General features: G+C 37.6%; 1 protein-coding gene across 3 annotated transcripts in view; it reads left to right on the top strand.

The window, feature by feature from the left end:
* The window catches only part of LOC150088086 (nardilysin-like), a 569,173-nt gene that overhangs the window by 56,817 nt on the left and 486,095 nt on the right, over positions 1 to 26,261 (top strand). For all 3 annotated transcript variants that reach the window (XM_090370567.1, XM_090370565.1, XM_090370566.1), the window contains exon 5: positions 5,449 to 5,575. In XM_090370567.1, the coding sequence (XP_090226693.1) occupies positions 5,449 to 5,575 (127 nt within the window). The remainder of the gene's footprint in view (positions 1 to 5,448; positions 5,576 to 26,261) is intronic.

Here is a 26,261-nt window from a genome sequence, read left to right as displayed (position 1 = left end):
TAACGAATAATTGCCTTTAGCTGCTGTTGCGCTATAAAACCTCCAAAAGCAACAACAGTAACCTTAGAATTTTAATTAGTAATTTGCTAAGCCGGACTTGTTATGATATTTAATAAGGGCATTCATTATGGGTATGCCCTAGAGGTGCTATTCCGGTTCCACTTCTTGACATCTTTTTTCCTTGAATATGTTGAAATAATGTCCATTAAAACTTATGCCGTGTTTTCTGTTGATAGTGAGATGTTAAAGAATTTGATGAATTATGCCTCCTTGAAAGATTTTCTCTTATAATTCTAGTCAGATGATAGTACTGGTGTTTCTTTGAAATCCTATAGGTCCACCCACACATTAGAATGCATGGAAGGCCATGTTGGAATTTGCTGGTCGCCCCAAACTGAACATCTTTAATATGCCCATCTAGTCTGGATTGAGATGATCTCTGTGATTAATCAATGTAAATATCCCCTATATTGATCTGGTAACAATATCTAATAACACTAGTCAACACAATTTTTACCTCCAAGAACTTAAATACTGTTTTTAACCAATTTTTATGTGTAGATTTTGAAAGTCACCATGATAGTTTCACATCATGTCACAGTTATTAAATATAGAGGGAGTTACATTTTACCAAAATATGCCAATTTTACATAATCTAGTCAGTAATGTATGACATACTGATTTATTTTAAAAGATATAAGCTAATTCTATTCTGGCCTAGGTTTTCTTGTGATAAACATAATCAGTCTTGTACCTATGGTTCTTATGGTTCAAATTCCGATGCAACAATTTGAATAGAGCACACTTAGTGTTTTTGGTGAGGACTTTTATAGGCTGTGCCAAGGTTTTCCAAGTATTAACTGATCATGACATGTTCTCAGGTTTGTAAATCTAACCTCCAAACATAAACAGCCCCCTCGAGAGTTGAGGATTCCCTGGAAGCCTCCACACAAGACGTCGGCTATCAGCCAGTAAGTTCAGGTAGTGAGGTACATTTAATCAAACAAGGTGAATTGAATGATTTGGTTGGGTTGAGACTTAAATTTTCCAAAAGAACAAGCTGAACTGTTAGGTTCTAGGAATATACTCACAGCAGGAACAAAGATTTCAGTGTTTCGAAAAAGACATGAAAAGTTTTTGAAATATTTTGCTATGGAGGACATTATGTGTTTTTGCAAAGACATTATTGGACTTCTGAAAGAACTAGGTGTCATACATAAGTCAGATGAATGGCATTTATTCATAGATGACTCAAAATTAAGTTTAAAAGCAGTTTTGCTTCATAATGGCAACGAATTTCCATTAATTCCTGTGTTTCATTCAGTTGGACGTGAAAGCATGAAACACAATCATGAAAGATGCCATGAAAGCATGTCTAAGGTTCTACATTCTATAAAATACCAGGATTATGGTTGGAACATATGCAGTGATCTTAAAAGTTATTGGTTTGCTTGTTGATTTGCTGCGGGGGTCAACAAATATTGCTGTTTTTTGTGTTTGTGGACAGCTGTGTGACAGAAGAACATTATGTTGTGCAACATTTTGGGACAAGTGGGACGAGTTCATACCAGGACAGTGTAATGTAAAATATATTCCTTTAGTGCAATCAAACAAGATTCTTCTTCCAGCCCCGCACATCAAACGTGGATTGATGAAAAATTTAATGAAGGGACTACATAAAGAAGGTAATGGATTTGCATACTTGAGAAGTGTGTTTCCTAATTTAACACATGCCAAACATTTTTAAGGACAATTAATAGACATGCTGATTATATATTATTGCAATATAACTATTTCACTATGATTTATGATATTTTTTCCCAAGTTAAATGAGTTATAGAGAATGTATAATTTTTTTTTACACTTGTATTACAAACTTGAATTATACTTATATGTCCCTTTAATTTAACATTAAATGTTGGTACATATTTTGATGTAGATGTGATAGACTTTTTATGATGATTTTCGGAATTAGTGCATTTATTTCCTCCATATTCACATATTTTCATAATGAAGGTATGACAAAAAAAAAAATTTTGTTGGCTAGTGTAATTAATTAAGCTGATTTCATTTTTTTAAGTATTCATATTCACCCTGTTTTGAAATACTGTTCTGCTTGCTATTTCTAGTTGAGGTACAGAATTTAAGACCAAACTAAGGTGCATCATATAGCAATCGCACAGTTGATTTTTGCGCACATTGACCTTTGCTATCGGTCAAGTTTATGCCTGATTTGATATGCAAGGAACAGCATGCTACTTTCAAATTTTGTTTCTTTTTAAAGAAAACATCAGCTGAAGCATATGAAATGTTAAAAGGGCTTACAGTGAATCCGCACTTCCATATAGCACAGCTTGCAGGTGGTTTAGAATGTTTAAAAATGGATGTGATTCGATCGCAAAAATCAGCAGTGCTGGAGCTCTAACCACTGCTGTCACCACAGAAACCATAACTGCTTCTGTAATCATGATAGAAGATGATCATATAACAGTAAGACAAGTGGCAGAGATGTTGAGAATATTAGTAGGAAGCATGCACGGCATTCTCTATGACCATTTGCATATGACATGTTTGTGCACACCTAAGCAACAGCAAGATTTCATGGAGAGGAGCTGCAATCGACAGTTACTGAAGATGAGGTGATAATGGTGGATGACACATGGCTTCATCATTTCAACCCAGAGAATAAGCAACAAAGCTCTGTTTGGAAGTCTACTTCTTCGCCAACACCAAAAAAAGCAAATGTTGTGGCTTCTGCAGGAAAGGTTGTGGTCATCCCTTTTTTGACATTCAAGGAATAGTTTACTAGCATGTTGTGCTAGGCTGTACGACTGTTATGAACCTTACTACATAACTGTACTGCACACTTTGTGGGATCACATTCATCACAAATGATCACAACTGCATACAGGTGAGTGGGTGCTGCATCTCGACAGTGTAACACCTCACAATTGCTCATACTGTCATCAAGCACTTAGCATTAATGTCAAATCTGTTTTGCTGTACAGACTTTGAACACTACAATTTTTTTTTTAATTCTGAAGTTTAAGAAGGAGCTACAAGGAAAACATTTTCACTCATCAGAAGAAGTTGTAAAGACATTAGCATTGGTAGAGGGAAAAAAAAATAAATAAACATCCCGGTTCACCCATCCATTTGCTCCAAAAAGTTTGTCCTCTTCTTCCTTGAATTTATCTAAGCTATCAACTTCCACAACTACAGATGGATGCTTGTTCCAGCAATCAACTACCTGCTGGCTAAAGGCAAAATTCCACACATCTATTCGACAACAGCCTGTGTTCAATTTGAGTTTATTCCCTTTAGGTTTGTAATCTGAGCAAGAGGAAGAATCCCATCAGCATTGATCCTGCTAAAACCATTCAAGACCTTATACACCTCAATCAGACCGCCTCGCAGGTGTCTTGCCTCCAGAAGCTGCAATTTGCAGAACTTAAGCCTTTCTTCATAAGAGCACTCCATTGTTCCCCTCACCAGTCTTGTTGCCCTTCTCTGTACTTGTTCTGGCAACTACATCTTTCCTAAAATGGGGCTTCCAGACCTGTATGCAGTACTCAAGGTGTGGCTTAACCATTGCCTTATACAAGGGGATAATCACCTCCTAATCTCTGCTAGCAAAATTCCTGTATATCACTGACAAGACCCCATGAGCTACTCTTGCTGCCTGTCTGCACTGCTCAGAAAACTTTATATCTGACTGCACAATTACCCCCAGGTATTTTTCATTCTCCACTACTCTGAATGTAACACCACGCAGTTGGTACATTTCTTTGGGGTTACTGCTATCCATATGCAGTACTTTGCATTTGTCAATGTTAAACTTCAATTGCCACTTGTCAGCCCATCTGCCCAACTTTTCTAGATATTGTTTCAGTAGCATACTGTCATTAATATCATTGATAATACCATCAATATCATTGATAAATATACAAAACAACAATGGGCCCAACACTGAACACTGGGGAACTCCAGTAATAACTTTAGTCCATGAAAAGCAGTGTCCATTGATTACCACTCTCTGACTTCTCCCACTCAACCATCATTTTATGCATTGTAGCAACTTGCTCTTAATGCCATACTGCTCCAGTTTTTACAGTAGTCTTCCATGTGCAACAGAATCAAAAGCTTTCCTGAAATCCAAGTATATGATATCAGAATTATTTTTTGCATCCAGTTCCTTTTAAAATACATCATAGTATTTAATCAGATTGGTCAGACAAGACTTTCCCTTAACAAACCATGCTGTGTCTGAATTATTACTATGGTCTTGTCTAGATGATCATCCTACAATATCTTCTTTAACCAGTGACTCCATAATTTTCCCTGGAATAGAAGTTAAACTAACAGGTCTGTAATTACTCGTGTCTCCCTTTGATCCTCCTTTGTGAATTGGGGATACATTTTCACATCTCCACTCCATGGGGGGACCTCCCCTTTGTGAATTGAAGATACATTTTCACATCTCCACTCCATGGGGGGAACCTCCCCTTTGTGAATTGGAGATACATTTTCACATCTCCACTCCATGGGGGGACCTCCCCTGAGGTGCCTTTTTTATATTTAACTTCAATAATTTCTCTTCCCCTTTGCTCTCAGTTATTACAAAATCATTTAGCTCTCTGTTAAAGTTTAATAAGTTTCTGTTCTGCACTTCTCTATAGAATTCCTCATGTGAGAATGTAGATGGAGAATGCTCATTCAGTTTGGCAGCTATCTGAGCAGGATCATCTACAGTCAAACCATCGATATCAAGTGGATCAATTTGATTTAGCCCCTTCCTTTTAGAGTTAGAGAGAATTCTGAAATGCATATCAAAAAAATAGCTTCCACGATGTTTTTGAAGAATTGCAGAAATAGAATAAGTGCATTTCATCAAATGCGGACTACTTCGAAAAGGACCATCAAAATATGGATGATTAATAAAGGTATGTTGTGAAAAAAAAATTATGATCATTCTTTATTGAACAGCTCTTGTATTGCCAATGTTTCAGAAATATAACCAATTTTTCACTGTATTTTGAAAAATAATTCTTCTTTGCTAGTATTAAAATTAATATTTTAATTATGTTAATATTGGTAATATATTAAAATTAAATTTTATTGCTATTACATGAGCTTGATTGCATATTTTGTGTATAGTAATTTATACCCTAGTGATTTTTCCCTTTCTTGACTTACGAGCCCACTTAGTTCTGAGGATAGGATTCAGAAATAATTTTGAAACATCACCAGATAATTGAATGTTGATACTGTGCTTGTAAATGTTATAAGTATTGATAAAAATTTAATTTGTTGTTTCTAAACCTTTCTGGTATGAGTGTGTTAATATATATATATATATATATATATCTTTTTTTTTTTTTTAAACTTAATGGATACTAACCACATATCATTATTTCCTAACCATATCTTATAATTTTATTTTAATAGACTGTTTTTAATATGGAAGTAAATCCAAAACATTTTCATGAAGCACTGGATATATTTGCTCATAGTTTTATATCTCCTCTACTGAGAAAAGAGAGCATGGAAAATGAACTTAAAGCTCTTGATAGTGGTGAGTAAAAGTAAAAAAAAAAATCCAAAAGTACTTATTATGATAATGAGTCAAATAAACATGAGATTTGCATTGTCTAAATTTAAATTTTGTGCCTACCAAATAATTTAAATTTAAGGATTAGTAATAATGCTTTTACTGAACAATAGCATTGTCCTATATGTGTAGGGAGTCATCCACATTAGTGGATATAATCTGACATATCATCATCAATTTTTTTTTATTTAACTATTCTAAGATTGTCAACCCCAGTTGTAGTGCCTATGTAATATTATAAGATATTATGTAGGCACTAGACTTAGGGTTGGCAACCATTTACCCGGTGAGTTCCATTTTTAAATTTTCATTATAAAAATGTTTTTTGATCTTGTTATCTGATATAGTATCAGAATTAAGAGAAAAATTTACTAATTTAAAAATATATCTGGCATTTTACCCCTGGGAACAGAGTGGTAAACTTTGTTCACTGCACACTTGCTGCCATGATTTTTGTGGCACTGACTTGGAGAGTTAGTTTGTTTGTTGTTTTTAGGAGCATTAACAACTAAGGCCATATTGCTCCAGGAATATGTGGTGGTCATCACCTTACCTTTCCGCATCCTCCGTATTTGGTGGTGATGGGCTTGAACCCCGGTCTAATCAAGAAGCGTGTGCTACGCACTGCTGCTCCTTCCCACCTGGCTACGGAGGCACCTGGAGAGTTAGAACTTAGTTCCCTTTCTAAGTTTAGAAATTTGAAAAGGGGAAGTAATAGTTTCACGTTTATATTTTATGTTTATAATATTTTTTTCAGCAGAAATAATAAAAGTTTTATTTTGTAGAAAATAAGAAGTGCAAAAAAAAATAACATTTTAACATTTTCAAAATTTTTATAAAAAAAAATTAAAAATAATTACATAAAATAAAATTTAGGGCTAAAGCCTCAGATCACGGAATTTACTAACTAGACATACAAATTAGTGTATTGCATCAGTTCTATATGTAGTAAATCACCAAAGTTGGTGAATTGGCATTGTTTTCATTACATCTCATATTATGAATACCTTTACAATGGGTTGCTTGCCATTGTACTACTTTGAATAAGTAATGCATCCCCTTCGTTAGTTACCTATTCCGTAGTCTGAGGTTTTAGCCCTAAATTTTATTTTAGTCTTTAACTATTGTATGCTGTTTGGCATCTCTCGTATTGTCGAGTTAACATCATAACTGGGTTGTCAGTTGTTATACCTACGGGTACCTAACAACCTACACACAACCTACTAACAACGTACGAGTACCACACACCAGTACTTACTAGAATATATTATATTCCAACAACATGATGATGTCAAAAGGTGTATTTGTCTCGTAACATATTACTTTTCAGTATAGTTCTTTGGAGCTGATACATTTTTGCCACTGATGTTGCAATGTGTTGATTCTATTGAAGAAAGTTTTCTCTTGGGCCTCCAGGAATGGGTCCAATGCAGGAATGATACCACTGTCAGTAGGAAAATGGATGCCAGCTGTGTAATTTTTCAAATTAGGAAATAGCTGAATGTGTGTGTGTGTGGGGGGGGGGGGGTGGCCAATGATTTCAAAGCTGCATTTATGCAATGCAGCCATGGCAGTGACAGAAGATTTGTGAGCAGATGCTTTGTCCTGTTGGAACAAGGCTTCTTTGCTAAATTTTCTTTGGCATTGGTCTTGATGTTTCCATGCAGATGCCTTGCAAAGTCTGTGTAATATGCCCCTATGACTGTCTGGCCTTTCTTAAGGTAATCCACTAGCAGCACTCAATCAACATTCCAGAAAACTGATGCCATCACCTTGCCAATAGAAGAAATCGATTTGGTTTCTTTGGATGGAGAAAACAGCTGTTTGTTTCCACTGGTTGGACTACTCCTTTGTATCTGTCTGTGCAAAAGTGATGGGCCCACATCTCATTTATGGTCATCACAGACTTCGCAGTCTGTGATGACCCCACTAAAGTGAAATTTGCAAGATCTGCTTAAAAATTATGTAAATGTTCACTTAACAACTCTTGTGCATTTTACATCATGCTGACACCTTTTTCATAGTGAGAAGCTCTGGTAATATGTGATATACACATTCAAATGAGATGTCCAAGATGCTAGCATTGTATTTAACTGGTACTCTCGATCACTCACCAGATCATGCACACTGTCAACAACTTCTGGACATTGCAGGTCTTCCACAATGTGACTGGTGTTCGAGCCCATGCCCACCAAATACAAAGGATGTGGAAAGGTCAGGAATGACCACCGCATATCCCCAGAGCAATATGGCCTTAGTTGCTAATGCTCCTTAAAACCAAATAACAAACAAACAAAACAAACCACAATGTGAGTTATCTTTCAGGCTCTCCCTCCCTTGTTTAAATTCTGTTTCCCACTTCCTAATTTTTCCAAAACATTGGACGAATGCATGGTGATCCATCTTTCCTCATTCACACAACTTTGTTGGTTTCAGAACCTATAATTAAAAAAAAAAAAAGACATTACTGAAACTGTATGAAACTCGGTGGGTTACTATTTGAAGTGTTATTTACATTAAAATGTCAGTACATTAAGTACTGACATTTTTAACACTGTACCACTACTCTTTCATAATCAGGCCACGAAATTTTCAAATCCTCATATTTACAGCACAATAGAACTCTCACTTCCTCAAAATTCTGTGATCTTATCAGTAGACTCTTACAAATCACAGTAGAACATGGGAACATATTAGTAAGCTTTGATGTTGAGTTGATGTTTTTAGCAACCCCCCTCCCCCACTAAAGTGAAAACAAGCCTGACAAAACATCTTGACATAAGCACACACTGATTATCCTATGCCTCCTTCCATATGTGACATCTTTCTTCTTGTGATTTGACCGTATCCAACTCACACGTTCAATATAAAGGTAACACATACTTTTGAAATAAAGAGTGGATTTTCCATGCTCAACCTTTTTTTCTCTGGACTTTTCAGAACAAATATGGATATCTACATTATTCATATCTGATCTGAAAAATTTAGATCCTATCCAAATTTGCTCTTAAGGTCAAACTCTGGGTTAGATTTTTGGATGATGTGCTCCTGATATGGAACCCACTCAAATCTGTACTCATGTTAGAAATGGCAGAGTAGAAGCATAGTAGAAGCACACATTTAAATTTTATGTTGTGAATCAGTTGCTAAAGGCTGATATGCTTAAGCTTAGTTGAGGTTTAGTTTATATAAAGCAGAGAAATGTTTTCTGATGATAAATAAAATTTAGTTAATTTCACAGTTTGTGCATTTACCAGGAGCTGTTCATTCATCATTAATTGATATAATGCATATAGGTCTTCAGCATAAAATTAATATCATACATTCTACTGGTCTTTGTATCTTGCTTGCATGGTGCGGCTTTAGTAATAGCAATAGAGGCATGTGATGCAAGAAAGCAAGTGTATGAGCTTATGTAGCATCAGCCAAAAAAAAAAAAAAAAGAATTCACACAACCATTCCCTTTAAAAGTTTGTCCAGTTCCTCCTTGAATTTATTTAAGCTATCAACTTCCACAATGACAGATGGAAGTTTGTTCCAGCAATTAACCACCCGCTAGCTAAAGGCAAATTTCCACACATCTTTTCTACAACTGTCTTTCCTCAATTTGAATTTATATCCAGTTAGGTTTGTAATCTGAGAAAGTGGAAAAATCCCATCAGAATTCAGTGTGCTCAACCCATTCAAGGACTTATACATCTATCAGATCATCTTGCAGGTGCCTAGTCTCCAGCCGCTGCAATTTGCAGAACTTAAGCCTCTCTTGGTAAGAGGACCCCTTCATTCCCCTCACCAATCTTGTTGCCTTTCTCTGTACACGCTCAAGCAACTCTACATCCTTTCTAAAATGAGGCCTCCAGACCTGTATGCAGTACTGAAGTCATTGACCATTGCCTTATACAAGGGATAATCACCTCTTTTTCCCTGCTACCAGAATTCCTGTATATCATTGACAAAACCCCATGACCTAATATGGCAGCCTGTCTATGTTGCTCAGGAAACTTCATATCTGACTTCACAATTACTCCCAGGTCTTTTTCATTTTCTACCACCCTAAGTGTAGTACCACACAGTGGTATGTTTCTCTGGGGTTACTTCTACCCATATGCAGTACTTTGCATTTGTGGATGTTAAACTTCAGTTGCCACTTCTCAGCCCATCTGCCCAAATTTTCTAGATCCTGTTGCAGTAGCACACTGCCAGTACTATCATTAACAACTCTGCCAACCTTTTTATTGTCTGCAAACTTCAACACTAAGCCTGATACACCTTCATCAATATCTTTGATAAATATACAAAACAACAGTGAGCCCAACACCGAGCTCTGGAGGACTCCACTAATAACATTAGTCCACGAAGAGCAGTGTCCATTGATTACCACTCTCTGTCTTCTCCCATTCAACCACCCTTTTATCCATTGTAGAAACTTACCCTCAATACCATTCTGCTCCAATTTGTACAGTAGTCTTCCATGCACAACAGTGTCAAAAGCTTTCCTGAAATCCAAGTATATGATATTGCTAAAAAAAATAGTACCAGGACGCTTGTCGTAAAAAAAAATAGTACAGGAATGCTCGTTCTCTAGAAGACTATATGATAACGCCACATCGACTGTACAGTAACTGAATCAGACTTCAGACTTGTGGTTCATAGAACAACCAGTTCTAGTGTTCAGCTCATGGCGAACGCTAGAACAACGAATGAGATATACTGTAATGCATTTGGACGCATCACAGTATATCTCATTCATTGGATCTCTTTATCTAACACATTGTACTTTAGTAAGAAACATTCAGGTTTTATTGCGAAATTTATATTTTTGTTTTTAAATAAATTTTTAAGAAATCTATTAATTTATTTTAAAGATTACTATTAATATATATTTTTAGTAGCAATGGGTAAAATAGATATTTCTCCCTCCCCTTTGATTATGCCATTGTTTCAGAATATTAGGTGTATAAATTTAATGATTTTCTATTATGACATTTAGAAAAAAGTACCGGAACGTTGTTCTGGTGCATTCCGGCCTGAATATACCACTGTTTGTAACCACATCATAGTATTGAATCAGATTTGTCAGACAAGACTTTCCCTTAACAAACCCATGCTGTGTCTGAATTATTGCTGCAACCTTGTCTAAATGATCCTGTAATACATCTTTAACCAGTGACTCCATTATTTTACCCGGAACAGAAGTTAAACTAACTGGTCTGTAATTACTAGTGTCACCCTTCAATCTCCCCTTTGTGAATTGGGGATACATTTGCGCATATCCAGTCCGTGGGTACTTCCCCTCAGTTCAAGGATGCTCTCATAGTTATGGGTAAGGGTTTGCTTAGTTCCTTTGCCACCTCCTTTAATATAACTGGATAGATCCCATCCACCCCAGGTGCCTTTCTTATGTTTAACTTCAAATATTTCTCCTCTACTTTGCTCTCAGTTATTACAAAATCATTAAGCACCCTGTTACAGTTTGATAAACTTCTGTCATTTTCCTTCTTTCACACCTTATGTGATTCACGGTAAGTTCAAATGTTTAAGGTAGGGAATGAAAGAAATAAGAAGGAAAATAAAGAAAAAAATAAAATAAAATTAGTAATGCAAACATCAGTGGCAGCAAATATGCATATTCCATCAAATGTTGTGTAAATTAACTTAATTAAAATGTATGCCAGTAGCATGGCAAACCAGTAGAGCGAAATAATAAACTAAACCAATGAAATAATACAGAAGAAAAAAGGGAGGCGGGTAATCAAGAAGAGAATACCGTAGAAGGAACGCTCCTAATATAATTTAGAGAAGACTAAATATACTAAATAAATTACATCTCCAACCTTTGTGATATTTCACATAATTCAGACAGTACTGCCAGCAAGGGGATGCTATTAAATAGGAGTGTTCCTTCTACTGTATCCTTTTCTTGATTACAGTCTTCTTTTTTCGTTTGTATTATTTTATTGGTTTAGTTTATTATTTCTCTCTACTGTTTTGCCATGCTACTGGCATACATTTTAATTAAGTTTATTTTATGCAACATTTGAAGTTGGTCCTTGAGGTTCACAGACATTCTCTCAGACATGCTAGACAAGCTGTACTTGCTACCTGGGAGTCTAAAACGCTGATGGAACTGATATTCGGGGGACACTCAAGTCAAGTGGATCCAATTTCGGCGAAGTCCGGACGGTCTGTGACAGCCAAATCCTTTGCTTGCACCTTCACGATGGTGGGACTGTTAGTAATCCTGGATATAACCTCCATGCATAAGTAGATGGTGGGTGACCACCCAGGTGTGAACCAACATAAGCAGGGGTCGAGGTGTGGCGTCCACACCACATAGAGGAACGCTCCCCCTCTTTGTTACCAGGCAGTACCAGGTGGTAGATGACTCTCATCAACCGGTGAAATACCACCACTTTTGCTTATTGGAGGCTTGAAGTGGTGGAACCCATGTTTAGTCTTTAGAGCTAAGTTTCGGTCAACCCTTCCCTATCTCTTCCATCATGCAGTATGATTGATGACTTTTGAGGTTATGATGAACGTTGTGGCGAGATCCAATATTTCTTACATTTCGAGGGTACAGCTCTAAAACAGTGTTCGCAGGCCGGCCGCTAGTTAGTACACCGGACCGAACCTATTGGTAACTCTCTAGGAGGCTTCCGGATCAGCTAGTGTATAATCTTGCTACCTCTACTCTGCCAGATAGTGACTGGAGGAAGTCCGAATAGTGTGTATGCGGGTAGCATTGTCGAGGCCACGTTATGTCAAGGATCTGGGTATATTCTTACCACATGTACGCTATATCCAAAAATTTCGTTACTTCATACAGCATGTCCCACCTACTTTTTCTTACTATTGAATACACCATGAATTGTCAAACTAATAGAGCAAGCTTATCTGCGAAAAGGTCTAAACCTCCCAAGGACTTCCTAATTCATTTCACAAATATACGGGGTCTCAATTCTAATCTCAATGATGTCCATTTCCACTTGCAGTCTGCCAAACCCCATGTACTTTTTCTGACAGAATCTCAGTTATCGGTTGATTCAACTACTACTCATCTCAGATGCCCAAATTATTTGCTGTATGATTCCTTTTGCCTCAAAGGTGGTACTTGTGCATATGTCCGTTCTGATATTCCCTGTCAGAGACTTGGCAATTTGGAATCTCCTCTCTTTGATCTTCTCTGGCTTAAAATCTCTCTACCTCATTGTGTCAAATGCATCTGTTGCCTCTACCATCTGTTGCGTCCTCCCAACTCCACTAATCACTTGGAGCTCTTTGACTTTCTCTCTTTGCAACTTGACTTTCTCCAGTCCAACTTTCCTAACAGTGAGGTAATTTTCCTTGGTGATTTTAATGTTCACAACAGCAGCTGGCTTCCGTTTTCTAGCCACACCGACCCAGCAGGATGAGATGCTGAGGCTTTTGCAATTACTAATGACATGGCACAGATTGTTCACTACAAGAATACCGGACAATCCTAATCATATAGCCAATACCCTTGATCTTTTTCTCACAAACAACCCTTCTAAGTACACGGTAGAAGTGAGAGGTCCTTTAGGCACTTCAGATCACAACTTGGTGATTGTCTGTTCTCCAATGGAACCTTTATCCATGGCTATTTTCAACCTCGTGTTGTTTGGCATTACAAGAATGCAAAATGGGATGACCTGCGAGACTTCTTTTCTTCTTTTCCTTGGTCGGATTACTGTTTCCAAACTTCTGATGTCAACGTTTGCTCAGATCGTGTCAGTGAAATTATTCTTGCAGGAATGGAATCCTTTATCCCATACTCCACTTTAAAATCTCGTCCTTTATCTAAACCTTGGTTTTCCAATAAATGTGCTAAGGCTGTTCAAGAGAAGAATGTTGCATATCGTAATTGGCTTGTTTCTAATTCTTCAGTTTCATTTTCTGCCTACACCAAAGCTCGCAACAATTGTAAAGCAGTTATTAATCAGTCCAAACTAGAATTTGAACAGGCTAAGCGTAGAAAACTTGCTTCTTGCCCTAATGGTAGCCGAGCATTCTGGTCTTTTGCCAAAGCTATTGGCCGCAACTTTTGCCCATCTCTGCTCCCACCTCTGTCCAAACCAGATGGTTCTGTTGTCACTTCAACCAAGGATAAAGCTGACCTTCTAGCATCCCATTTTTCTTCCAGCTCATGTATTAATGATCTTGGTAAAACACCTCCCACCATTCCCAACACGGTCCATTCAATGCCTCCTGTGGTCTTCCGTCAAAAGGATATCAGAAGGATTTTGATGAATCTTGATGCTAAGAAAGCTCCAGGTCCTGATGGTATTTCTCCACTTGTTCTCAAAACCTGTGCTCCTGAACTTACTCCTATTCTTTGCCGCCTTTTTTCACTTTCTTATTCCAAAGGTGTTTTTCCTTCTCCTTGGAAATTTGCTCATATCCAGCCAGTTCCTAAAAAGGGTGACAAATCCCTCCCATCCAATTATCGTTCCATTGCAATTACTTCTACTCTTTCTAAAGTAATGGAGAAATCAATTAACCGCCAACTCTTAAACTACCTTGAAACCTTCCGTCTGATCAATGATTGCCAGTATGGATTCCGTCAGTGTCGATCCACTGGTGATATTCTGGCTTATGTTACCCATTTATGGACTAATTCAATGGAAAGGTTCAGTGAAACACAAGTAGTTGCTCATGACATCTCAAAGGCTTTTGATCGTGTTTGGCATAAAGGTCTTCTAAACAAGCTTCCATCTTATGGTTTGTCAACTGTTTTTAGTAATTGGTTATCCAGTTTTCTCTCTGATCGCTCACTGAGGGTGATGGTAGATGGCTCTCTGTCTTCTAACTTCTTCATTAATGCTGGTGTCCCTCAAGGTTCAGTTCTTTCCCCCACTCTTTTCTTCTTGTATATTAATGACCATCTTCCATTGACCGGAAATCCTATCCATAGTTTTGCCGATGATAGCACATTGCATTCCACTTTCCATTTTGAGAAACCTTGTCCTGCTCAATTAGTTTCAACTTCTCGAAAATCTGCTACCAATTCCTTAAATGCTGATCTTCAGGTAATTCTCCAGTGGGGCGAAGACAACTTAACTGATTTCAACCCTTCTAAAACTCAGTCTTCTCTTATTTCTCACAAAAAGGATTCTTCTGCTCCTATGCTTATCTTTGGTGACACTCCGATTTCTAGGCAAAATGATATATCTCTTTTGGGGATTACCCTGACTTCTAATCTCTCTTGGCATAAGCACATTAGAAATATTGCTTCTTCTGCATCTAAAAAACTTGGTTTTCTCTTTCCCTCTCGGCGTTACTTTTCTTCCAAACAGCTGCTCACTCTGTGTAAATTGCAAATCCGCCCTGCCATGGCATATTGTTCTCAAATCTGGGGTGGTGCCCCCAAAACCTCTCTCAGGCTTCTTGATTCCACTCAGAAGAGGGCAGTTAGGTTAATTAATGATTCATCTCTAACAGAGTCTCTCCACTCGCTTTCTCATAGACGTACTGTTTCTGCTGCATGCCTCTTCTACAGATACTTCCACGGGCACTGTTCTTTTGAATTGGCTTCTATAATTCCCGCTCTCTCTTTCAAAACAGTCCGAACACGTGCCGCCACCAGCCAACATCCATTTACTGTCCAACCTCAAACCCACAGAACCAACTTTTCATCTTCCTCATTTATTCATTCAACTGCCGTTTTCTGGAACAATCTTCCTTCATTCGTATTTCCTGAAAATTACAGTCTACAGAAGTTCAAGCCTAATGTCAACAAATATCTTCTTTCGTCTTCTCAACCTCCAACCCAAGCACGGTACTAAGTACTATAGGTTCTAATACCTCTTGTGTTTGGGGTTCACATAAAAAAAAAAAAAAAAAAAAAAATTTGGGAGAATATGCATATTTGCTGCCACTGATGTTTGCATTACTAATTTTATTGTTATGATTGTTATTTTTTTTTTTTTTCTTCTATTTCTTTCGTTAAAATTTGTTAAACTTTAGAATATATTCACATGGTAGTAGTGATGTAAATTGGTAACATTGTGCTGGTACTGCCCTCTATATCCTATTTTTTTTCTATATATTTTAGTGTCAGTGGTACGGTTTTGCCATGTGAGTGCTTGACTTTCTGTGTTATTATTTTTCCACTGCGTAAGGACCACCGTTATTCAAATCCATTGCATTGGCGGATCGTTTCATCTTTGTATGGATTTGTCTAACGTTTGAAATGCAGTGATTCCCTGAATATTGACCTTGTGGTCCTCCATTGAGATGGGGAAGCATAATGATCAGTCTGTTTTATTATGTTTAATTTTAGTTCATTTGGTCCTGTATTGTAGATAGTTTACATCTTCAACCTTTGTGATATAGCACGTAATTCGGACGTTGGTGCCAGCAAGGGGGTGGCGCCATTAAATTTTAATGGATTGGCTTTCAAATTGTCATATATTTAGGCTTCTCTAAATTATATTAGGAGCATTCCTTCTACAGTATCCTCTTCTTGATAACTCCCCCCCATTTTTTTTCCCTTTTGTATTATTTCATTAGTTTAGTTTATTTCACTCGTTTTAGTTTATTTTCAGTGGTTTGCCATGCTACTGGCATACATTTTAATTAAGTTTATATATTTAAATTTTGGAAAAATAGTATCTAAAATATTTATTGCCAAGAAATAAACAAACATATTGCATCACAATTATGCTTATTTAATAGGTTAATTTGCATTATTAGCCATAGTAGTCCTTTTAAGTTATTTTCTTTTTTTCAGCTGAACTTATAATTTATTGGTGCAGTAAAGTAAGGTTCATCCTCACTTGTAGTGTCTTTGTTTTTTGTTAAATGAGGATTCATTAAATGGACCAACTTCTTATTTTGTCTATTCACTTACTCCTGATTGTATAAGAAAATTTTCTGGCCTCTGATCAATAGGATGCTTTCAAGTCATCTCTTCATACAGCATGTCCCACCCACAAGTGGGTGGGACATGCTGTATGAAGTAATGAAATTTTTGGATATGGCGTACACATGTTAAGAATATACCCAGATCCTTGACATAACGTGGCCTTGACAATGCTCCCTGCATACACACTACTCGGACTCCCTCCAGTCACTATCTGGCAGAGTAGAGGTAGCAAGATTATACACTAGCTCATCCGGAAGCCTCCTATAGAGTTACCAATAGGTTCGGTCCGGTGTACTAACTAGCGGCCGGCCTGCGAACACTGTTTTAGAGCTGTACCCTCGAAATGTAAGGAATATTGGATCTCGCCACGATGTTCATTATAACCTCAAAAGGCATCAGTCATACTGCATGATGGAAGAGATAGGGAAGGGTTGACCGGAACTTAGCTCTAGAGACTAAACATGGGTTCCACCACTTCAAGCCTCCAATAAGCAAAAGTGGTGGTATTTCACCGGTTGATGAGTCATCTACCACCTTGTACTGCCTGATAACATAGAGAGGTGGCATTCCTCCATGTGGTGTGGGTGCCACACCTCGACCTCTGCTTACGTTGGTTCACACCTGGGTGGTCACCCACCATGTACTTGCATGGAGGTTATACCCAGGATTACTAAGAGTCCCACCATTGTGAAGGTGCAAGCAGAGGATTTGGCTGCCACTGACCATCCGGACTTCGCCAAAATTGGGTCCACTTGACTTGGGTGTCACCCGAATATCAGTTCCATCAGTGTTTTAGACTCCCAGGTAGCAAGTACAGCTTGTCTGGAATATCAGAGAGAATGTCTATGACAACCTCAAGGACCTAATTTGCACATCAATATATTGTGATCACTATCACCCAGTGGTTCCTTTATCTACAAATTCTTAATGCATGAATAATGACTGCTGATAATCAGATCAAGAGTATTACTCCCAATGGTTGCCTCTTGAACATGTTGCTGTAGAAAACAGTCATCCACTAAATCCACAAAAGTCTTGCTAGTGTGTGAGTGACCAAACCACAAGTTCTAGTCAATATATGGAAAGTTAAAATCCGCCATTATAAGACCTTCTGATTGACTGGCTCACTCTACTTCTCTGCACAATTGCTCATTATACCCATCAGATTCATTTGGCCTATAACACACACCTACTCTCATTTTTCTTTTCCCAGTGCTTATGTCACACCAAACAGACTCAACATTGCATTATCCACCAACATCAATTGGATGCACTTCCTTAGATTTTGTGTTTCTTAACTAACAGCATAACCCCTTCCTCCCTTCCTGTCCTGTCTATCCTTTCTGTACACATTGTACTCCCCAAATTCTGATTCTGCACTGCTTATATCTGTGTGACACCACGTCTCTTATATCCCAACAATATCTGCCTTCGATGTCTTGACTAGCACTTCAAGTTCATCAAATTTATTAACTATGCTCCTAGCATTGGTGTACATGCAAGTATACATGCACCTGTTCGTACTCTTGGTTACCCTAACACAGCCCATATATTTAATTTTTCTACTAGGACTTCCAGCAGTCCTGGAAATTTCCATTATCTTGCTTTCCTGGCTGATGCTCATTCTAATAGAAGCAGTGCAAGAATCACTTTTGCCTCTGCCTGCAGCCACTGTTAACCTTTTAGTCTGTGTCCTCCCCCCCCCCAAAGCTAGCAGTTTTCCGACCAACCTAACACTGCCTCGATAGCATCAGCAAATATTCTTGCACCCTTTATATTTAAGTGTACCCCATCCCTGTAGCAGCAGTCTCTCCTGTCAACAAACACAGACCAGGTTAAAAAAAATTCTACCCCTTGAGCCTTGCACAATCTCTCCAGGGCCAAATTGGTCGACAAGGCTCTCATTATATACTCCCTCCTGTCCTGTTGTGTCTGGGGCAGAATTGCAGACACTTTCACATTCAACCCTAATTTGTGACTTTTTTCAATATTGATTTGTACTTGAGTAAATCTGCAGATCTCTCACTCTTAATGTCATTAGTTTCATTGTGTACAACAATATCACCTTTTACGCCCTTAAAAGGTGATATCCGCTCTACAACGTCATCAACTTTTGCCCCTGGCAGAAATACCCTGGTCCTGTTCCATCTATCCTTCTTGCATAGTATATTCCCCATCTCCCTGACAGTAGAGTCACCAACAAAAACTAGTTCCTTTGGGACCAGTGCATTCTGCCTCGGAGATTGCCTCTGTGTTGGCTGATACACAGGATTCAGCTCTGCTGTTGAGCTGGGAAACTGAGAGTTTGAATTTAACCTATACCTCAAGCTCTCATATATGAACATCAGAACGCTGAGTTGGCACCTAATTTCTTGACACTCTAGGCATCTAGTACACACAGAGACATCTTCCTTGGCCAGATCATGTATGTCCCATTTCAGAAAGTTCAGCAAGCATTTCGCACATTTTTTGAGACTGTGATCCATTGGAAAATCGTCCCCTTTCTACCCCCTAGTCACAGCACCCTCGCTAGTCTGTGATCCTTGCTTCCCAGCTGCAGTCTGGGTCATGATTTCCATTTAAATACAGTTTAATCAACAGTGGAAGTTAATAAGATTAATAAATATTTTTGATTAATTGATAATACTGTACTAAGCTAACAGATTCCTAATACAGTGCTTCGTATTAAGCTATCTAGCCTCATGTTATACCTTACACTATCAGTTTGAGATATATATATATACGTTGTGTTGTTTCTTATCGATTACCATATGGCAGCTACTTCAACAATATTGGCACCAACACCGGGAGTCGTAACTTCCAAAAATCACTACTAAACTCAAATTAAGAAGCTGTTATGTTATTGTTATGTTATTTGGTTTTTTGGAGCATTAGCAACTAAGGCCATATTGCTTCAGGGATATGCGGTGGTCATTCCCTGACCTGCCCGCATCCTCCATATTTAGTGGTCAGCTAAACTCAAAATAAGAAGCTAGCGAATGCTACTAAACCTATTGAATGTCTTTGTAAAACACAGTGTAGTATGTTAATTAAAGAAGAATACAGTAAAACTCTCTAAATAGAAGAATCAGAAAAACTGGACATGTGGACTAAATACATAAAGGATGTCTTTGCTGACAGTGAATGTCAGCTAGATGATGACAACAATGATGCAGTGGTAGGACCATCTATCCTAAGATTTAAGGGGAGGAGAGGATGATTAAATCGATGAAGAAGGGAAAAGCCAAAGGACCTGATGAAATCGCAGCGGAAATAATCAAATTGCTCAACTCCAAAAACCGATATTCTTGTTGAATTATTTAACAGAATTTACGACACCGGCAACATCCCTCAGAACTGGCTGACATCAACATTCATCCCTCTTTCCACAAAACTAAACACCAGGACTTGTCGAGACTTCATACTAATTGGCTTGATGAGCCAAGTCCTCAAAATGTTCCTAAAAATAATTCAAAATCGGATCTTCAGAAATTGTGAGGAGCCGATGGACAATACGCAGTTTGGATTTAGGGAAGGACCGGGTCCAAGAAAAGCACCATTTTGTGCCCAGGTCATGATGCAAAGGTATATCAAATAGCAGATTGATGCCCATCTTTGTTTTATTGACATTGAGAAGGCCTTTGATTGAGACCAACACACCAAGCTCATCAAGATCCTTGAGGAGTCCTGCCTTGATGAAAAGGACATCCAATTTATCAAACACCTCTACAGGAACCAAATAGTATCTGTTGTAGTTGATGGCAGAAACATGAGGCAAGGATGTGTACTCTCCCCCCCCCTCCTGTTTAACATATACTCCGATGTCATCATCAAGAGAGCATTGGATGGAAGAAATGGACACTTTACTTTGTACAGCTGATATGATGGACTTACAGATACTCCTTAATCATGTGCATGAAGAAAGTGACAGAATGGGCCTTGGGATTGATATCAACACGACTAAGCTCATGGTCCTTAATGGGGCATTGCCAACACCTCAAACAGAAAGCTGATAAAGAGAGCTGGCAAATTCAAATATCTAGGCTGATGGATCAATGACAAAAATGAACTGGATATGAAAATAAAAGTAAGGATTGAAATGGCCAGGCAGTATTTTCTTAAAATGAGACCTGCATTATGCAATAGTAGTAGTAGTAGCAGCAGTGGCATGTGATGCAAGAAAGCAAGTGTATGAGCTTATGCAGCATCAGCCAAAAAAAAAAAAATCACACCATTCCCTCCAAATGCCTGTCCAGTTCCTCCTTAAATTTATTCAACCTATCAACTTCCACAACGACAGATGGAAGTTTGTTCCAGCAATTAACCACTCGCTGGCTAAAGGCAAATTTCCGCACATCTATTCTACATCTGTCTTTCCTTAATTTGAATTTATGCCCCCTTAGGTTCGTAATCTGAACAAGTGGAAGGATCCCATCAGAATTCAGCGTGCTCAACCCATTCAGTGAGAGGATCCCTTCATTCCCCTCACCAATCTTGTTGCCCTTCTCTGTACACGCTCAAGTAAATCTACATCCTTCCGAAAATGAGGCCTCCAGACCTGTACGCAGTACTCAAGTCGTGGCCTGACCATTGCCTTATACAGAGGGATAATCACCTTCTTTTCCCTGCTAGCAAAATTCCTATATATCATTGACAAAACCCCATGACCTGCCCTGGCAGCCTGTCTGCATTGCTCAGAAAACTTCATATCTGACTGCACAATTACTCCCAGGTCTTTTTCATTTTCTACCACCTTAAGTGTAGTACCACACATTTGGTACGTTTCTCTGGGGTTACTTCTACCCATATGCAGTACTTTGCATTTGTCAAGGTTAAACTTCAGTTGCCACTTCTTAGCCCATCTGCCCAAATTACTTAGATCCTGTTGCAGTAGTACACTGCCATTACTGTCATTAACAACCCTGCCAACCTTTGTATCATCTGCAAACTTCGACACTAAGCCTGATATACCTTCATCAATATCATTGATAAATATACAAAACAACAGTGGACCCAACACCGAACCCTGTGGGACTCCACTAATAACATTAGTCCAAGAAGAGCAGCACCCATTGATTACCACCTCTGTCTTCTCCCACTTAACCATCCTTTTATCCATTGTAGCAACTTACCCTTAATACCATTCTGCTCCAATTTGTACAATAGTCTTCCATGTGCAACAGTGTCAAAAGCTTTCCTGAAATCCAAATATATGATATCAAAATTATTTTTGCATCCAGTTCCTTTGTAACCACATCATAATATCCTATCAAAAATGTCAGACAAGACTTTCCCTTAACAAACCCATGCTGTGTCTGAATTATTGCTGCAGTCTTGTCTAGATGATCCTGCAATGCATCTTTAACCAGTAACTCCATTATTTTACCCGGAACAGAAGTTAAACTAACTGGTCTGTAATTACTCGTGTCACCCTTCGATCCCCCCCCCCCATTTGTGAATTGGAGATACATTTGCACATCTCCAGTCCATGGGAACCTCCCCTGAGTCCAAGGATGCTCTCATAATTATGGCTAAGGGTTTGCTTAGTTGCTTTGCCGCCTCCTTTAATATAACTGGATAGATCCCATCCACCACAGGTGCTTTTCTTATGTTTAACTTCATCAATTTCTCCTAAACTTTGCTTTCAGTTATTCCAAAATCATTTAGTATCCTGCTACAATTTGATAACCTTCTGCCATTTTCAAACCTTAATAATTCCTCATGTGTGAATGTAGATGCAAAATACTCATTCAGTTTGTTTGCTATCTGAGCAGGATCATCAACAGTCGAACCATCGATATCAAGTGGACCAATCAGATTCATCCCCTTCCTTTTAGAGTTTATATAAGTAAAGAAATCCTTGCTGTTTTTCTTAGCATCTTTTGCCAAGGATTTCTTGTAATCTGCCTTCGCCTGCCTAACCTCCTTTGTCACCTGATTACAGACTAGCTTATATCTGCCATAGGCTTCTGAGTTGCTTGATAATTTATATGCATCCCATGCATTTTTTTTCTCTATTACGAGTCTCATTAGTTCATTAGATAACCATTTAGGCCTAAACCTTGAACAATATTTCTTAATAGGTATGAAAATTTTAGTAGCTTCCACGATTAATTCCTTGAATGCTTCCCACTTAGAATTTACTGTTGGTAACATCGTCAGTTTATCCCATTATACGGAATTTAAAAACTGTCGGAGACCACTGTACTCACCTTTACTGAAGCAAAAACCCTTTCCTTTACCCCTGATGGTAATTAAATCTTTAAGTAAATCCCACATCAGTACACCGTGATCACTGCCACCTAGTGTTTCCTTTATCTGCAAATTCTTAATACACGAATGAACACCGCTGATAACCAGATCAAGAGTATTACTTTCTCTGGTTCCCTCTCGAACATGCTGCTGTAGAAAACAATCATCCAATAAATCCACAAAAGTCTGACTAGTGTGTGACCAACCCACAAGTTCCAGTCAATATCTGGGAAGTTAAAATTCCCCATTATAAGACATTCCATTTTACTAGTCCACTCTATTTCTCTGTACAATTGTTCATTGTACTCATTCGAGTCATTAGGCCTATAATACATTCCTACTCTTATTTTTCCTTTCGCAGTGCTTATGTCACACCAAACTGACTCAACAGTGCACTGTTCATCTATATCAACTGGATGCACTTCTTTTGATTTTATGTTTTTCTTAATTAACAGCATAACACCTCCTCCCTTTCTATCCTGTCTATCCTTTCTATACACATTGTACTCCCCAAATTCCAGTTCAACATTTCCATTTCTGGAACTTCACCTTAGAATCCGAATGATGAGATGTTATGTTTGGTCAGTTTTGTTGTATGACGCCAAGACATGGACACTGAAAACAAACACCTTGAAAAAACTAGAAACATTTGAAATATGGATGTACAGAAGAATGCTAAAGATACCATGGACAGCAAGTGTGACCAATGAGAGTGTCCTTCAGAGAATTGGAAAAACCCATCAATTGCTGAAGGACAAAAAGAAAAGAAAAATGGCATACATGCAATTCCACAGCTAATTATTGAGGGAAGAATGGAAGGAAGAAGAAAGCCTGGAAGAAGACATACATCGTGGCTTGATAACACTAAGAATTGGACAGGACTGAACATCAAGCATCTGTTTAGAGCTACTAGAGACAGAGAGACATTTGCCGTGGTAGTCACTTACCTCTGTTAGGAGCTGGCACACAGAGAAGAAGCCTCTCATCAGACACTTCTTTCAAGGAACAGAAAATTATTTTGTTTTCCATCATCATGTTTCTATGCCTGCCATGCTGCATTAAGGTTAGTACAACATTACTTAATCATTTAATCCAGTTTCTAGTATGCTAACTGTAACATTTCAAACACACTCTTTTATAATTTTTTTTTATCTTTAATTGAATAAGTTTATGCAATACTGCAATATCTGATGCTTGTCGTGGCCAGGAAATGTTCCAATTTGAACCCAGTTGAAAACTGTTGTAGTGTTATGGGACAGAAAATTGCTGCTAAAAAGCCATCAAGCAAGATAAAATTGCAAGAAACCATTATTCATATCTGGTACCATGAGCTAAGTAGCAATTATATCAAGAATCTGATATGCTCTGTTTCAGACAGATGCAAGGTGGTAATTAAAGCTCATGGTGGCCCAACAAAATACTATCTATTATAAAAGCCTTAATGGTATTAGTCCCTTGATCTTGTTAATACAAAGTTCAAGGGACCTAATAATTTTCATGTTTTGTAATGATGAGGTTTGTAGTAAGGTCCCTCAAAAGTGTCAACATTTTGCTGTATTTTTTTTTTTTTTGGCACATACCATATAGCTAATAATAATAATAAATAATAATTACATCAAAAATAAATAAAAAATAAGTTAATTCAAATTAATAAAATAAAAAATAAATTAATTCAAATTAATAAAATAAAAAATAATAAAAACAAAAGCCTTGTCTAACAATACAGTAATAGGAATAACACAGTTTTTAAAGATTTTATTTTATTTGTAAGATAAACTAAGAGAAAAGCAATTAACGGAAATTAAAATATTGTAGTATATATTTTGATACATACAATATTTTAGTATCACAGTAAAAAGAATTAATCTTAATATGAAAGGAGACACACAAACCATTAACTTTTTGATAAATTAATCTAATTTAGAGAAAGAAACCAATGTTCTTTGCACAGTCTTGTCCTATATGCATTTTTAACTAAAGCACCGACATTATCAAATGCATTAGTTATTTCTTTATCAACTTTACTGCAGGCCAACACATTCTTTGTTATTCTCAATACATTTTGGGCATATTTTTTAAATGTCAGTATGTGTGTTTCTTCACTTTTGCTGTCGTTGGTAACAAAAGCATCATTGTTTTGCTTGGCGCTCAGCAGCTCTTCTGGTGTTGTGTTGTGTTGTGTTGCTGTGTTAGAAATTACATCATGTACCTTCAAAAACTCGACAAATTTGCCAACAAAATCCATGTGTTCCTTCAAATTCCTCCATTCCTCAATGTTGCTATCATATTCGTCTGCTAGACCATGTTTTTCGATAATACTCCCTCCAAAGCCACTCTTCTGAAGCAATTGATTATTACACTTGATGCAATACTGTCCATAACAAGATTACTGATAGCATTCAAGACATTCCAATTTGGCTGCAAATTGTTCCCTCCCTCCCTCCTATATAGCATAGGACGAGGCTAGTGGGAGTCAGAAGTGTTCAAAGCCACTAAGTGGATTTTCTTATTTATTGATTTGAAATTATTGTTTTTCTAAAACTTTTGATTTAAATTTAGTAGTATAGCATTATTTTGGGATTTTCTGATTAACCTGGTGTATTTATTCTTTACTTGGCCTTGTAATTGCATAAAACTATCAAATCCACATGTTACAAGTTGCAGCTCCGCTGAACGAGAAGTTTTTTAGCCATATTTAGCCGCTTTATTGACCAATTGTTATATTAAATTATATTCTATAAGTAGCTTATAGACATAGTCAGGATCCTTAGTTTATTTTGAATTGAGACAGCGAGATTTGGAAGTTAATTAATACTTAAGTGTCCGTACATTTACCGTTCGTAACTTGCCGCCATTGTTATACGACACAACGTTATATCCCCAACTAGATAGCGTAAGCTTAGTATAGTACAGTATATAATATAATATTGTCAATTAATCAGTAAAATCTATTATTGTTAAACTTCGCTGTCAATTAAATTGTACTTTTAACTAAATACATATAACGACTTAGATTACAAACGTAACATAATTAATTAATACATAACTTGATACGGAAGTTATATAAACGGAACTCGTATATAATACTCGATACTGAAAAATATATATAGCGTTATAACTGTGTTGGAATACAAGTTTAGGGTTATAATTTTGTACTGAAATTGAAATTTTATTGAAATTAAATCGAAATCATGACTCAGACCAGAGCAGCAAAGCAAAAGGCTCAAGCTAATGGGAGTGCTGTGGCTCAGGGGAGAACTGAGGGGGCAGTTGCCCTCTCAATCACAGCCGTTTAAAATGCACTGCTTGCATGATGTATGTGGAGCAATTGGGTACGGGACATGATATTGCCATGGGGGATGTCTTTGTGTGTGCACGATGCAAGGAGTGTAACGAAATCAGGCGACAACTCAGCGTTGTTATGGGCCTATATGAGAGCTTGAAGGACAGGGTGGATGCCCTTGAAGGATCTAAATTGAGGGGCCCATCAAGCTCTCAGCTGCCCACATCAAC

Source organism: Mastigoproctus giganteus, chromosome 3, assembly GCF_048544385.1.
Source record: "Mastigoproctus giganteus isolate SK-2022 chromosome 3, ASM4854438v1, whole genome shotgun sequence".
NCBI lineage: Eukaryota > Metazoa > Arthropoda > Arachnida > Uropygi > Thelyphonidae > Mastigoproctus > Mastigoproctus giganteus.
Note: the sequence above shows the minus strand (reverse complement) of the source record. Positions and strands in the feature narration are given on the sequence as shown.